Here is a 16,534-nt window from a genome sequence, read left to right on the forward strand (position 1 = left end):
AATGAGCATTTCCATCTTATTAAAATTATTTGAAATATTGACTCCTAGGTACCATATAACTTACCATATACCATTATGCTGTATGTAGCTATATGTGTTTATATAGTATATATTATATGCTATGTGCTGTATACATATGTGTACACATACATGTATTTGCCCAATTGATTAACTCTATAAGGTCAGCTAGGAAATAGTATTGAAAGTTTTTTTAAAAATTCAGTTTTCCCGGAACACGAAAGAAGATAACATTACCATCAAGTACTCTTTTCTTCTTTTCGTTTCTCCGCAGAACCATCCGAGTCTGGCTGAAAAGAGACAGCGGTCAGTACTGGCCCAGCATCTACCACACCATGGCCTGTAAGTAGCTGAGCTGCTCCGTGTGAAGAAGATGCCCCAGTGTTGTTGATGATTTCCTCATCAAAGTGCCTGGTGAAAATCGCCACTAGATTTCAAAATGAGTATTTCAGTTGCCTAATACCTCTGACAGGCTCTAATACACTGCAGGAAAACTCCTTTTCTTTTGCAAAGGAAGTTGGGTCTACTGGCTTAACTGAAGCCGACTTGAGCAAAACTAAGGAAAAAAAATAAAAAAGGAAGAGGCACGTTGCTCCTTGGTTTTTGTTTGTCTTAATTTGGCTGACTTACGTTAGTAGTAAATCTGTAGTTAGCAGCGGCTGGTGTTAACACTGAGAAAGGACGCTGTACCCTCCATAGCTTTGACCAGGCCCTTGCCCAACGTTTTCAGAGAGCTCCGGGTCCTGCTGAGAGATGTGCTCTAAGGCACGACACCTTCTAAATAGAGAATTTCTCACTCAGGTATGTTCTAAAAAGTAAATCTGGACAATAAAGGTCCTACATTGAGACTTTAAAACAGCCCTTATGGTCAGGAGTTTAAGTAGTCATCAAATGTGCTATGTATTGTGAAGTTTTATTGTTCCCTTTATAATAGTTAGTTATCTTCACACCAGTGTTCCAAAAATCATTCATTTTCATTGAATGATTATCAAGACAGAGAAGTTGACTAGCCTGCCTACTAAGCTGTTGGTAGAAAGTAGAACAATAAAAATTCCTAACAAAGTACTAATGTTTTGTGAAAATTATTACAGAAACTAAATGCCACATACATAATGGCACATATGCACAAATGAGGAAGCGATAACCAACAAGAGTGGTGCTTAGGAGAAACATGCAGACTGATTAACAGGATGTAGTGACATAAGATTACACGTAAATTCTAGCACCTCCTGCACATCTAAGCGGTGTTGCCGTCCTTCTCTCTTCTTTTCTTCAGCCTTTCTTGAAGAGAAAGCCCTGCAGAGAATGCCTGGGTGTCACGCAAGCCCGAACGGGGGGGTTGAATCCTGCCATCCCAGGTAGCCATGCAGAAGGTCCATAGCTGCTAGTTTTCTGGCGCTTTTGTTCCTTAATGAGGGATTTTCCTCAGTTTAGTGTTTCAATATTCAGAGGACTCCCTAGGAAAAGAAAAAAGGTGTGTGCACTTGATGGTTGGTTACTGAAGACCATTATAAAGTTTTCCAAAGAAGAGCTCTTGACAGTTGTTTTAGATGCTGTTGACACTGTTCCCAGCTGTCTTACAGATATTCCAGAGCTTAATCAGTCTGCGTGTTCCTCCTAAGCACCACTCTTGTTGGTTATCGCTTCCTCATTTGTGCATATGTGCCATTATGTATGTGGCATTTAGTTTCTGTAATAATTTTCACAAAACATTAGTACTTTGTTAGGAATTTTTATTGTTCTACTTTCTACCAACAGCTTAGTAGGCAGGCTAGTCAATTTCTCTGTCTTGATAATCATTCAATGAAAATGAATGATTTTTGGAACACTGGTGTGAAGATAACTATTATGAAGGGAACAATAAAACTTCACAATACATAGCACATTTGATGACTACTTAAACTCCTGACCATAATTCATCGTGCCAAGCAGAAGCATCTCCTTGTTAACCCATGTTGGCACGTACTGTGAGTGTTTAACCTTGGTTCCTCATACTGAATTCTCACCTTGAAATATGAAGTGACTGATGTCTTAGTAAAGGTGCTTGTGGAGCCTGTTTGACATTTACTTAGGGAATTTGGAGAGCAGGGCAGAGGTGGGTGGGACACCCTGGTCCTCTGAGCCCACCCTTCCCCTCCCCCCACCAAATAAAGGCTTCTGTTCGGCTGATAACTCCTTACTTCCCAGGGGCCCAGTGATAGATAAGATAGCTAGAAGTAGCAACAGCTTAAGGAACTCATACCAGTGCTGGGGCAAGTTGTGCTATCATTGTGGAAAATCTCGTTAATGCTATTGCTATTATTCCTCCCACCTCACCCTTCCTCCATAGTTAATATTTTGGTCATAGCTTAATCCTTGAGTCCTCAACCTTGGGGTTCATGCTCATTAGAATAGAGACAGAGACTGAGATGGATTTTGTCCTATATTTAGTTCAGTTACTTCTTGGCTTGTATTTTCCCTAGATACTTAGTACAATTTTGCAATTAATTTCTCTCCTACCAAAACCCTAGCAGCAGAAATGTGCACTCTCTGTTGCCCACTAGATCTTGGGCAAGTGGCTGTGGCTCTGTCTGTCCCCATCTGTCCCTAAGTTGGCTTAACTGTGTGAAGGATTCCCAGCCTAGCAAGGAGGGACGTGAAAGAACAGCCACAGCTTCTCTGCAGTGGGCGGCCGGCACCTGCTTGTTTGTATCTACACATTTGCAGCATGTTGCTCCCAGATGCTGCTGCTTTATTGTCTCCATTTGGACCTGGATCTGCTGATGAAGCTGCAAGAACACCACAAAGAGAAAACAGTGAATGAATTATGAGAAATAACTGCTTGTCTGTTTTAGAATGGGGCTTTTATTTCAAAGTTAAATTCAAAATATGAGAAGCAAAGTACCATGTTGGTTCTAAAACCTATTGGCAGATTACCTAATTTAGGATGTTTTAGTGGTTATCCACCAATTTAAACTTTTTCCTGTGACCTGACAGAGTGATCAATCAGCCAAACAGTGTATTGCTCTATGTAGTCCAATTATGTTCCATAACATTACCTCACATACCAAAATAATTTGCAGAATCTATGTCTACTATGTGCTTCATGCCGTTTTTGATAATAGGGTTTTATGAAATCATCCTAAAAGCTATGCAAGGCAGATGAGATTTTTATTTGTGAATGGGGAAGCTGAGGCCAGAGGGGCTAAGTTGATTGCTCATGGTTGGAGTTCCAATCCATGCCTGTCTATGACCCTAAAGCTGTGCTACCCACCACTGTTAAGGGGCAGGGCCACAAACCTTTGTTGCAAAGGGCCAGACAGGAAACATTTGGACTGCGTGGGCCAACAGTCTCTGTGGCAACGACTCAATTCTGCCATGTAGCATGAGCAGTCATAAACAATACATACATGGAGCGTGAAAACGGTCATAAACAATGCATAAATGAAAGAGCCTGGCTGTGTTCCAAAAAACCAAAAAGACTTTATTAACAAAACATGCAGCAGGCTGGGATTTGGCCCTCTGATCTGATCCAGAGTTTTAAGCATTTGATTTTGTACTGCACTGATGCCTTTTTAATAGTTCAGTGGTTTGAAAGATGATTTGTGTTTTGCTTATTTATAAAACTAAGTGAATATCCAACCCCTCCCCTTCTATTTTAAATTTATATTGCTTATCTCAGTGGAAACCTCCCTTCTGGGAAGAAATCCGGGACATCATTATATACAAAACAAACTAGGGAAGCTTTTTTTTTTTTTAAGTATGTGAAAATTCTCTGGCCTTATAAAATTATCCAGTACATTTTAATTTTTACACAAAAGAGGGATTTTACATTTTTATGTAGTTTGTTGTAGGGTCAGGCATAAAAAGAATTGTAGCTTAAAACTAATGCATTAAGATTTAGTACCAAAGCAAGAGCAAGCAAAAATGATGACAATGAAGTTTGAAATCAAAGCATGATTTGATTTGTCAAAAATAATTTTATGCATGATTATAAAGAGCATTTTGATTGTATGAGGATATGTATGTCTTTGTGGTTGCAATTCTTAAATATGGTTGTTCTTTTAATCTGAAACATCAATATTACGGATAAGGGTATATGGGTTTATAGTCAATTCTAATTGTGCACAATTTCAATACCTACCTTTTAACTGCGTAGTTCTTGAATGCAACTGCAACAGTCTCTTTCTATAGTCTGATCATGCAGTTAGCTGTGCTTTAGCTTTTGAGTACAATCCATTACTATAGTTTACTTTCTTCCTTTGTTGGAGAATATTGGCCCATTGTAGAGAGAGAACTTTATATTCAGATGGTGCAGATGGTGACTTCATTTAGAAGATTTTTTTTCTTTGACTTTTTTTTTTTTTTTAAGAGACAGTCTCTCTCTGTTACTCATGTTGGAGTGCAGTGGTATAATCATAGCTCACTACAACTTCAAACTCCCAAGCTCAAACAATCCTCCTGCGCTAGCCTCCTGAGTAGCGAGGACTGCAGGCATATGCCACCGTGCCTGGCTAATGTTTTTAATTTTTTGTAGAGATGGGGTCCTGCTATGTTTCCCAGGCTGGTCTGGAACTCCTGACCTCAAGTGATCTACCTGCCTTGGCCTCCCAAAGTGCTGGGATTACAGACATGAGCCACCATGCCTGGCTCTTTTACTTTTTTTTATGAGCAGTTTTATTTCAAAGTAAACTCAAGTTCATTTGTTTTGTTTTGTTTTTTCCTGGCATGCATTTCCTTGTGATTCTTTCCTTGTTAACTAAAATTCTTTAGGCCAAAGTGAACCCAAACATTTCTTTTTCCAAATGTTCTATTTCATAAATCACTTTAGTTCTGATTTTTAGCAGAGGAAGACAATTCAGAGTTTCTCCTCTCAGAAACTCATTCTCTGGCCCATGATTTCTGGAAGGGTAGGTAGAACATGGGGGGGGGGAGGGGTGTTTATGAGAAGAGGCAGGTGTTATCTCAGGCGTATAACAATGCTGTGGACAAAGAAACCTCTCTACACCTCAGAACTCCAATCACTGCAAACTGAGTTGTGTGTGTCATTGCAAAAGGGAGCATTTCTTGACCATTGAGGAAAAAAGTAATCCCAAGGTGGCTTCCCCGGCTTGCTCACGTACGCCACGGAACGGGCAATCCAGTGCAGGGAACCCGTCTCTGCACACGTTCCAGCTACTCTTTGGCCTTTGATGGGGAAGGGTGGCAGGGGCAGTGTGAGCTCCTGGGTGTTGGGGTATCAGGACCCTGGGTCCTCAGCCTTGCCGGCCACAGGTAGGAGTTTCAGTCAGTGAAAGTTCATGCTGACTCGTTTCACCCAAAATTATAGAAATAATTGAGAAAGTTTGTAAAATTAGTATTTTAAACTAAAACAACAGAGAGAACTTAAATAACATTTTAAATTTACATGCTTTTTTAATAAAACATTTCTGCCCTTAGCAGAAATGTGCACCCTCTTTTAACTCAATTTTAACCAAAATTGTGTTGAACAATGACTTAAAATGCTCAGCTTTGCATGTAACATGGTCTTTGTTTTTCCGGCAGCTCCTTGCTCTGCCATGGCTTACCATCATGACAGCAGACGGATATTTGTGGGCCAGGATAATGGCGCCGTAATGGTAGGTAGTTTCCAAACTCATTCACTATATTCTTTACATTGCCCTCCCTAGGTTCACTTATGTCGGACAGTTTAAATAAAGCTGACAATGGATGTCTGATTGTTTGGCATAAAAATGTTTAATTCAGTATAGATGTTAGATTAAACAATGGGTTAATTTAAATTAGTGCTTAATTTTGAACTCTTTCCATGGAGCTCAGAATGCTGTCATGATTGACGGCTGGGTGCTCTGGCTAGCCCACAGAGCACAGCCTTTGTGCAGTGAATGTGACCTTAGCAGCCCTATCCCTAAACCATGGTGGTGGAGAGCCCCTGTCACTGGTGTGTGTGTGTGTGTGTGTGTGTGTGTGTGAGAGAGAGAGAGAGAGAGAGAGAGAGAGAGGAGGGGGAGGGAGCAAGGTTAGGGGCTAGCCAGTCAGCCAACAACTCATAGAACTGGTTAAGGAGTGATTCTCAGCCATCTTTGGTGAAGGACCAGATATTTAAATTTCCAATCTATTATAGACTGGTATTTTTAGGGATCTAATTGTGTGCATATATTTATTTTTTCCTTAATTGAGATACAATTCATTTACCATATTTACCATTTTGAAGTATACGATTCAGTGGTTTTGTAGTATGTTCATAAGATTGTATGACCATGACCGCTCCATAATTCCAGAACATTTTCATCACCCCTCCCACACCCCACCAAGAAACCCCACACACATTAGCAGTCACTCCCCATGCCTCCTTCCCCTAGCCCCTGGCAATCATTAATCTACTCTCTGAGTCTAGGAATTTGCCTATTCCAGACCTCTTATGTAAATAAAATCATGCAATATGCATGGCCTTTTATGTCTGTCTTCTTTCACTTAGCATGTTTTCAAGGTTCATGCATGTTGTAGCTTGAATTAGTTCATTCCTTTTTGTGGTGGAATAGTATTTCATTATATAGATATATACACTTTGTTTATCCATTCATTAGTTGATGGACATTTGGCTTGTTTCCACTTTTTGTCTATTATGAATAATGCTGCTATGAACATTCATGTACAAATTTTTGTGTGAACATATGTTTTCAATTCTCTTGGGTATTATATACCTAGGAGTGGAATTGCTGTGTCATATGGTAACTATTTAACTTTTGAGGAACCACCAAACTGTTTTCTAAAGTGGCCGTACCATTTTACACCCCTACCAACAATGTATGAGCATTCCAGTTTCTCTGCATCATTGCCCACACTTGTTATTTTCTGCTTGTTTTGTTTTGCTTTGTTTTGTTTTTATTATGGCCGTCCTAGTGGGTGTGAAATGGCATCTCATTGTGCTTTTGATTTGTGTTTCCTTAATGACTTGTGATGTTGAGCATCTTTGCATGTACTTACCGGTCATTTGTGTATGTTCTTTGGAAAAGTATTTAATTCCTTTTCCAGTTTTTATTTGGGTTATTGCTTTTTTAATTGTTGAGTTGTAAAAGTTTCTTCTATATGTTAGATACTAGACCCTTATCAAATACATGATTTGCAAATATTTGCAGCTCCCACTAAAGTTTGATGAAGTCCAATTTGTTATTTTTGTTACTTGTGCTTTAGATGTATCTAAGAAACTATTGCCTAATAATCTAAAGTCATTTATACCTATAAAGAGAGCTCTCCTTTTTCTCTTTCTCATGAAAATTTTATGGAACATCATGGTGATGTGCATGCACATACATAATAAGAAGCCACGGAGTGGCTTCTTCAAATAGTTCTTCATATATTCTTCAAATAGCTCAGTGGTGGCAGTGTTTGTGTATTGTCTCTCTAGGGACTCTTCTTATGGCTCTTGGCTCAAGGGGAGACTCTGTGGTTATATATAAGATGGCACATAAAGACTCTTACAGCTCCCCAGTGGAAAGGGGCAAAGTAAATCCAATTTAGCATTAGCTAGCAATTGATCTATTGATCCCCCCCCCCACCCATGCAGATTAATATTTACAGTGCTAAGACACTTTTGTACTTTGCCACAACAAGATGGAGAACAAGAAATCCATAGTCCTTTGTGTGCTTTTTTCCCCTTTGGTCAATGAACAATTCATAATGTCCATGTCAGTTTAGCATTGATCAAAAGAATTCTTAATTAGTGATTTTACTGTAAAGTTTAATTTTCTCACTTTTATGCTGAGGCTTATTTTTTCATTAAGAAGTTTAATTGTTTCCAAGTTATAAAGTATTACATAGTCTATAGAAAATTTGGAAAATACAGGGGTGTAAAAAGAAGATGAAAACCAATCTGTAAATTTCTCTTTTTTGATGCGTTTTGTATATTAAATATGTATAATTTCCCCATTAAATTGCTGAGATACTCAATGCCTTATTTTTGCTGTAGCTAAGAGCTTTGTTAGTGATGGTATGTGCAGTTTTGATGCATCATCCTGAGGGATTTTGTTTATAGCCAAGAGAGCAAAATTACCAAAATTTTGCAGTTATCGGGAGAGGGAATACAAAGTGCTCAGTTTTGGAGGAGGAAGTGGACAACAGTGCTGTGCTGGTCAGTGGCACTTTCTTCACTGGGTTTGGTCTGCTCCGCCAAAGAAGTGATGGCCTGAGGACAGGTCTGAGGAAAGAAGCAATTCATAATCACCCTTGAATAGCAAATACCAAGTCCCAGGTCTTATGATAGTCATCTTTGCATTTTACCTCATTTTAAAAGTTACGTTCCTGTTGTTTTAAAAACCATAAATTTTCTCATTGTATGTGTTTCCTTTTAGGAATTTCACGTATCTGAAGATTTTAATAAAATGAACTTTATCAAGACCTACCCAGGTAATTATAACACACACACTCTCTCACACACATACACATGTAGATATACACAAAACTAGGACAGCATCTCTGGTGTTGAAAATTAGGTTTTCACATTAACGTTTTAGTTCTGTTATGTGAGAGATAATTAGTTCTTTAGAGTTTTATCATCTTTTTCCTGCTCATTAATGTTTAAAATTTTGTATGTTGGGTATGTATATCAGATTTAATTTAACCATTCTTCTATTATAATATTTAAAAAAAGCTTTTTAATGCTCTAGGTTTATTTTGCAAACTGCTTTCCATCGATATTGCAAGTTTTTACAATCCCATGAGAGGTGGCTGAGAGTGTCTGCTCATTAAGTCTTCACAACATTGCTACTTTATAAAGATTTTTTTTTTGCCAGTTTAAAGTATAAAAATTTCTCAATTTGAAAATTATTTAAGTTTTATTTAATGTTGACCATTTGTCATCTTTGTGAATGTCTGTTTATGATTTTGCCTGTATTTTCAGGGAGGAGTTTTCCAATTAAAGTGTAGTGTTTTCTAATTAAAGTGTAAGCACCTTTTATTACAAAGCTTTTATATCTTTGTAACATCTGTGGCATATGCAGTTTTCTCAGTTTTTACTTTGTCTTGTAAATTTAGATATTTTAACAACAGAAGCAAGTTCCCAATGGTAACTTGAAATTGAAACTGCAAAGCCAGAGCAATTTGATTAAGTCGTGGGTTCCCAGCAGACCAATTAGCTGACTCCCAGAAACTTCGCCTGAAGGCATAACAATTAGCCTCATTTTATTCACCCTATATTTCTAAAATTTTATATTTCATGCTTGTGGATAAGGGTGGAAGTTAGAGGCTGGATGTTTTATGTATATGTTGTTCAACTTAGTGAAATTTGGTCTAATAATAGGATACAGGAAAGAGATTTTTGAACTTTAATAAAAAGGCCAAATTGCTTTTCCCTAGATATCCTTTCACCTGTTCCCAATTAAAACAGGAGAAAAGTGATGCAACGATGCCCATACATTTGAACTTGGCATATGTTGGTGGGGGAAACTGTTTTGTGACAAAGAATGACTACACTTTACAATCTTGCATTGTTGAATAATGTACAAGCATTACAATGTTATTATAACAACAGAAACAACTATGAATTCTCAGCTATCACTTGAAGGTTTATTTTTAAAATAGTCAAGAATCTGTAAGTCCCTTTTATGAAGTGTGTACCTAGAAGTTTGGAGACCTTTTTTTAAAACATGCCTGATCAGTGTTTTTGTCAAAAGGCAAATTCCTTAATAAATTATTTTATCTGTTCAGTTTTGCATCAAATTATTTAATATTTATGTCTCATGATATTTTTATCTATATTTTGGTTGTCAGAGTTCATTATGGGTTATAAGGTAGCATAGTTTTTGTAGTGGTTTCCAGACCATTATATTTTTCATTGACTAATAACGATTTTAAAAACATTTGAAGGACTAATATAGGGATTGCTAGATTTTTTATTTTGCCAAGTGAGGGAATTTAAAAAATAAAAATGAAGCAAAGTAAGCATCATTATATTTCACCAATTTTATAAAAGGACATCTAAAAAACAAAACAGCAGAAAGGATATAATCTTAGAAATAGGACACTTCTTCCCAAGAAAAAATCCAACATCTTAACCACAAACTAGTGTAAACCTTGTCACTGTTTGAGGTTTAGTGGGAAAAGTGTTTGGGATCAGACAGACCAAGTTAATCTGTCACTCATTAGACTTTGGGCATGCATTTAATGTTGGCTTCTCAGTTTTCTTATCTGAAAATGGGCATGATACACACCTTGTAAGTGTTTATGCAAACTAAAAATATTAAAGCAGAAAAAGCACTAAGCCCTACATCCGTCACTGAGTCAGGTCTCAGCTAATGGCAGCTGTCATTTGCTGAGAGTTGCTTTCCTCAAATCTAAGATTAAGAGGTATCGGGGTATCCTTTAGGTTTCAGGAGCCTTCATGAGTATGTAATTGTTTATTGTAACCTTTTAGCAGTAGGTAAATCTGACCTTTACGGGGACTTTTGGGGAGAGTCCCTCAGTTCTTCTGAAGCAATCTAGACAGCTGAGAGCAAGGTCAGTGGTTTCTCTGTCTGGCCTCTGACATCATTCATCAGATTTGGCATTTATTAAGCACCTGCTGCATGCAAGGTTCTATACCGGAGAAGTAGAGGGCAGGTCACTGCCTTGGTGTGTCTTATAATTAACCTGGAAATATTTCAAAGCCAGATAATGGACAGAATGCCTTCCTCATTCTCAGCTATTATTTTAGAATAGAGAACTTTACAAATTCTTTGTCTTTATAAATAACAAAAGGTTGCACACAAACAAAAATTATTCTGGAGACAAAATAATTTTTTTTTCTTTTCATTCTTTGTGTGTGTGTGTCAAACGGGGTCTTGCTTTGTTGCCCATGCTGGTCTCCAGCTCCGGGGCTCCAGTGTATCTTCTGCCTCAGTGTCTCAAGTAGTCCCCTGCCTGGCTCAAAAACAAAATGTTTGACACAAGGTTTTAATTTTAGAAAATTATAGTTACTCTTATTTACAGTGCCAGTGTTTTCTAAAGGGCCCAAACACTAAAGTTATAGACAATAAAAAACATTGCTCTGTTAAGAAAAGACTGCTGTTTTAATGTAGAATTTGTCGATAGTTAAGGGTCTTTAGAAGAAAGTAAAAATGTTCTTCTGAGCATAGAAAAAAACATATTCTCTAGTCTATTATTTGAATCCCTCGTGGGCATTCCTCGAATGAACTGCAGCCTCTGGTTCCGTGCGTGGGGTGGAGGGCGGGGCCGGAGAGAAGGCGGTGCCGGGGCATTGAGTGGGGCAGACAGTCCGAAATCTCCTCGCAGAGGGTGGGGTTCATACCCGCCTGGGTAGGAAGCGCCTACGCGGGCACTGCCAGGGTGGGACTGTGGAGACGTGTACAAGAGTGTCCCGGCAGAGCAGATTGAGAAGTTGGGCTTCAGTTCTTCCCCATGGAGAGCCGTTTCTGGAGATGACATTTCTTCACCCGCCTTTCTGTTCTTGCAGCTCATCAGAACCGGGTGTCTGCAATTATCTTCAGCTTGGCGGCCGAGTGGGTGATCAGCACCGGCCACGACAAGTGTGTCAGCTGGATGTGCACCCGCAGCGGGAACATGCTGGGGCGGCACTTCTTCACCTCCTGGGCTTCGTGTCTGCAGTATCCTTCAGCCGCCCGACCTCCCCTTCCCTGGGCTCTGGTTCTCTGCAAATTGTTAATTGAGATCGAAAGCCTGAATGAAGTCTACACATGTCATCTAATATTCAAGAATTTCTGCATCTGCTTTCCCTTGGTATAATTTGGGCTTATTAAAAATAGTGACGGAATCGCTGGTTTTTGCTGGGAAGTACAAAATTGTGGAACACCCAAGCCCATTAATGCAAACCCTTCCCCTCGTTTCTTTGCATTCAGATTGTAAGATTTTTTCTGGTATGAAGAAAGAAAAAAAGGAATTGAGCTTTTAGTAATTGGTCATTTGCAGACCCTGCAAGAAAATTTACCGTGTAATGAGAGCCCAAACCCTCAAAGCTGCCTCAGCTTCCCCCCAAATGCTAAAAATTACTGCCTTAAAAATTTCCCATCACTACATGGAATTTGCTTTACCTAGAACTCGCCTTGTTTAAGGTGACCTTCTGGTGCTGTGTATCTTAGTGACGGCAAGGCCAAGACTGCCAAAAACAGACAGATATCCATGGTAGTTTCTCTCTCAGAGTTGAGTATCTGACACAGTTAAATCCTTTCTTGAAAGCTTTTATTTAAAATGTTTGCTACAAACGAATGCACAGCGTGTGATATTTAAAATAGCACCATATACTTTAGGATCAGACTAGGGAAAAATGCTCAGATATATTGTGTGCCAACGAAGTGTTTCTGTTATGTGCTAGACCTCTCAGTGGCTTTACAGAAAATGGCTCAGAATCACATGGTCATGGCCTGGCATGTGGCGCTCCGTGTGATCTGTGCTTTGGGATAGCAGTGTGTATCCTGTTGTAAATACTAGTTACCCTATTATGTATAAATTACTGGTTTTCCACGAATTTCTATGACCACAAACTGAGAAGGTAGTGAGTTGTTACCAATAGTTAGTATATTTTTTAAATTTAAATTTACTACTACCACAAATAACTGCCTTTTGTATTATTAAACCATCCACAGTAACTTAAAGTAAAAAAACATCTAGGCCAAAAAAAGATAGGTTCATGTCCTGCGTTTGCTGTCAGTTTTATATTAATATTATTTTCGGAGATACTTCATAAATAGTCACTTTGTTCCAGTGCTTTCTTGCTGTTTTCATTATTTGGCAACTTTATTCTTTTACACTTTGTTATACCTTGATTCTAACTACTAGTTTTCAAGTCTCTCTGCTCTACCAGCTCCTGTCTTTTTGTTGCCTATTCCTAAGATATTGCTTGGTATAGTAATGGGTACTCAGTTAATCCTTGTTGAAGGAATGATTGGGTATTAAGCTTCCAAATAATCACTATTTTATCTTTTTTCCTTTAATATTTACATATCGCATGATTTTCAGTTGGGTTTTTCCTTTCTTGTTAGAGTTTTGGGGTTGTGCTTATTCTGTTTAAAATGCATGTTTCCTGATTTTGAAAACCAACTTTGACTAAAGCTGATTTCTCTTTTATGGCTCTTGAGGTAGATTCCATTATGATACCTTGACTGTTCTCCTCAGATATGACTTTGATACTCAGTATGCTTTTGTTGGTGATTATTCTGGACAGATCACCCTGCTGAAGCTGGAACAGAACACGTGTTCGGTCATTACCACCCTCAAAGGACATGAAGGTAGGCTGTAATCACCCAGTGGTTTTTCACCGAATTTTGGCATCCAAATTCAGTTCTTAGTTCTGTGGTTTCATGAATGATCAACTCCTCATGGTCTGTCAGATTTCAGTTTGGCCAGATACAGGATTTAGAGTGAAAACTAAGTGAATGTTTCATGTTGTCAAAACCCAGTCTAAATTGCTTATGTGGATAATACTTTCTATATGGTTTACCTTTTCAAATTGAGTTCTTGTTTTTAGAAGACCTTTAAAATTTCTTGTAAGTGGTAAGACCTTTGGAAGAATTATTATTTTTTAATGTGCCAGTTTCTAAGACACTGAGGAAGACCTGTTAGATCAGTACCATTAGAAGAAATGTATGGGCTGGTTCGGCCTCTACTTGGGATACATACCCCAGGTAGAGACTGAGGGAGAAGAATGGCTTGGTGGAATTTCATTGTTTCTATACTGTAGTGAGCTGGCAAAGCTCTGTGGCGGAGCTTTAAGATTCCATGTGTGTATTGGGTAACTCACCATGAACACGTGTGTAATAAAGGGGTTTCATTGAAAAGTAAGCTATAATGTCATGCAGTTTTTACACAGATCACAGGTCAAATTCTGGTGTGAGTCACAAATCACAAGCTTTGAAGCCCTCTGGTTTAGACTGAAAAATTGGGTGTTGATTTAACTTAGTTACGATAGTAGTGTTTTAGGTGTAACCCGTTAAATGTATTCTATGCTTTTTAGGTAATCTATTTAGGTGACATAGAGTCTATCAGAGCAGGTACCTTGCAGGGGAGAAGGAAGAAAGGAGAACAGCAAGTTAGAGTAGATTAGGGCAGGAAAGCAGGGGCCCCTGAGGAAACCACTTTCTGTTCATGACTAATTCTCTCATGATCCCCAGGCTCTCAGGAAGTTTCTGGTTTGCTGGGGGCAGAGTGGGTTCTGGTAACTACTTAGCAGTCTTCACCTTGAAAGACCATGTTGGCTGCTCTGCGGCCTCTCGCTGGAGTGCTGAGGCTCAGGATTCCACAGGGAACTGACCCCTGGAGCCGGTTTTGCAGAATACCTTTTTTTACTTTTGTTTTTGGAAAGTTTATGTGCGAAACTGGTTTCTGTTGTTTGCTTTTCAGTGTGGCTTGATTAATTTTCTGTATCTACCAAAAGTACTATTGGCTTGTGTGACTGGTTCAGTTTTATTAAGTTTATTAATAATTTTTTTCTAGGCAAATAGCAGTCAATGAACAATGAAGGGGTCTATTAAAAGAAATCTGTAGAAATAAAGGTTTCCCCAAGGGTATGGAATTTGATAAGTTAGCCAATGTAGAGTGTGAAATGTAAGGTTTAGATTTTTTACCTAAATTCCTTGGCATAATTGTGTAGTAAACCTACAGACTTTTATTTATTAATTTTTTTTTGAGGCACTTAATTTTCTTAAATACAGTCATCTTGGGGTAAGATGTCTGCAAGGTCCCAGAGACCTGGAATAATCTAGATTTGTACTTTGTATGAGATGACCACAGTAAATGTCACTGGCTTTTCTCATTAAATATTAATAGCAATGTTTTTTCTTCAAAAACTTGTTTTGAACTAACATTTCATATATAGCTACTTTATAATTTTTTAAATATGGAATAAGGAAAATCATCTTTAAAAATTTTTGTGTTCAAAGTAGTTTGCCCAACTGAAAATCCTAATCTCACAACTTTGGGTGATGGAGCGAGCGTGTCTTCTCTGTGACTCATGATAATGTGGTTGAATGACCCATTGTACACGATGAAGATGCATCTTTACTTGAAGGCTGAGCTGGTCCTAGTTAGGTTTTCAGCTGTCAAATGTGTATGTCCTGATGCAGTTGTATTTTACCTCTCCCTCCCTCCCCTCTGCCCACCCCCCTGTGTCTCCCCAACCCCTAGGTAGTATCGCCTGCCTCTGGTGGGACCCTATTCAACGGTTACTCTTCTCAGGAGCATCTGACAACAGCATCATCATGTGGGACATCGGAGGAAGGAAAGGCCGGACACTCTTACTTCAGGGCCATCAGTGCGTGACTGCCCGCGGGGGTGGGGAAAGGGTCTGGGTTTGCTGGGAGCCCCGGGGACAGCGTTAGTGTTCTGACACCACTTTCTCCAAATGCCAGCTTTTAAGATGGCAGTTTGGTAGGGCTCAGTCTGCTTTTAGCTGCTTTCTGTCCATCCTGAGTGTCTGGTGTTCCGTAGCAAAAGAAACAAGTCCAGGGTTGTCTTCCTTCTTAGTCCAAAGAGCTCTTGCCACTTTTCTCTCCCAAGGAATTGCCCCGTCAAAATATCTGCTTCTGGCAGGTGTGGGTTAGAGACTGCAGGTGAGGATTTTGACCACCAAAGGTCACCTGTAATGCATTATTAAGCTCTTCTTGAGATGGTTGCTTAACTTTTTTTTTTATTCTAAAAGTATTTCATTAAGAAGTAATGTCTGGTTTGACAGTTATATACACCTAACCAATGGCTTTGTACTATTTAGGCTCTTGCCTTCTAGTCTTGAAAGGAAGAGGAACACCTCTTTTTCCCCTTTTCCCCTTCTGCTTTGCTGTTGGTTAGGCTGTAGCTATTTACTGTAATCACAATCAGGTGGAAAATTAGCCAAGGGAAGGTCCTGTATAAAAATAGGCCAAGTCTGGGTGCTGTGGCTCACCCCTGTAATGCCAGTGCTTTGGGAGGCTGAGGCACGAGATTGAGACTAGCCTGAGCAACATAGCAAAACCCTGTCTCTACAAAAAACAGAAAAATTAGCCAGGTGTGGTGGCACATGCCTGTAGTCCCATCTACTCGGGAGGCCAAGGCAGGAGGATCGCTTGAGCCCTGGAGTTTGCGGTTGCCGTGAGCTATGACCCCACTGGGTGACAGAGTGAGAGACTCTGTCTAAAAAAAAAAAAAGAAAAGAAAAGAAAAAGAAAAGGCCAAGAGATTATTTCCTTGGGCATCCAGGGGTAAGCTGACAAGCATGCAGTAAGGGACAAGTTTCTTCATGTCATCTGTGTGTGTGTGCCTGTGTACATGTGTGTATATGCTACTAGTGATCTCCATGGTTTTTGAGTACCTGTTCAAGTGAATTGTGTTTCAGTAAGGGACACAATTCCTTTGTTCTTTGTTTCTGAACATGTAGATAAATCTTTTGCATCTGAAAGGGAATCATGGTGATTGGTCCAGAAGACCAAACCATAGTCCTCCATCTCGAACTTGCAATTCTTTTTTTTTTTTTTGGCCACCGTAGCATCTCATTCATGATAATCTGCAATTCCTGATGGCTGACTTGGAAGTATAATAGTAGTGTTTATTTTATAGAACG

General features: G+C 39.1%; 1 protein-coding gene across 1 annotated transcript in view; it reads left to right on the forward strand.

Moving 5' to 3' along the window:
- The window catches only part of WDFY1 (WD repeat and FYVE domain containing 1), a 50,474-nt gene that overhangs the window by 20,026 nt on the left and 13,914 nt on the right, over positions 1-16,534 (forward strand). The window contains exons 2-7 of the mRNA XM_045558825.1: positions 293-360; positions 5,542-5,615; positions 8,346-8,400; positions 11,444-11,594; positions 13,120-13,232; positions 15,127-15,253. Of these exons, the coding sequence (XP_045414781.1) occupies positions 293-360; positions 5,542-5,615; positions 8,346-8,400; positions 11,444-11,594; positions 13,120-13,232; positions 15,127-15,253 (588 nt within the window). The remainder of the gene's footprint in view (positions 1-292; positions 361-5,541; positions 5,616-8,345; positions 8,401-11,443; positions 11,595-13,119; positions 13,233-15,126; positions 15,254-16,534) is intronic.

Source organism: Lemur catta, chromosome 8 (genome assembly GCF_020740605.2).
Source record: "Lemur catta isolate mLemCat1 chromosome 8, mLemCat1.pri, whole genome shotgun sequence".
In the NCBI taxonomy this organism is placed as follows: Eukaryota; Metazoa; Chordata; class Mammalia; order Primates; family Lemuridae; genus Lemur; species Lemur catta.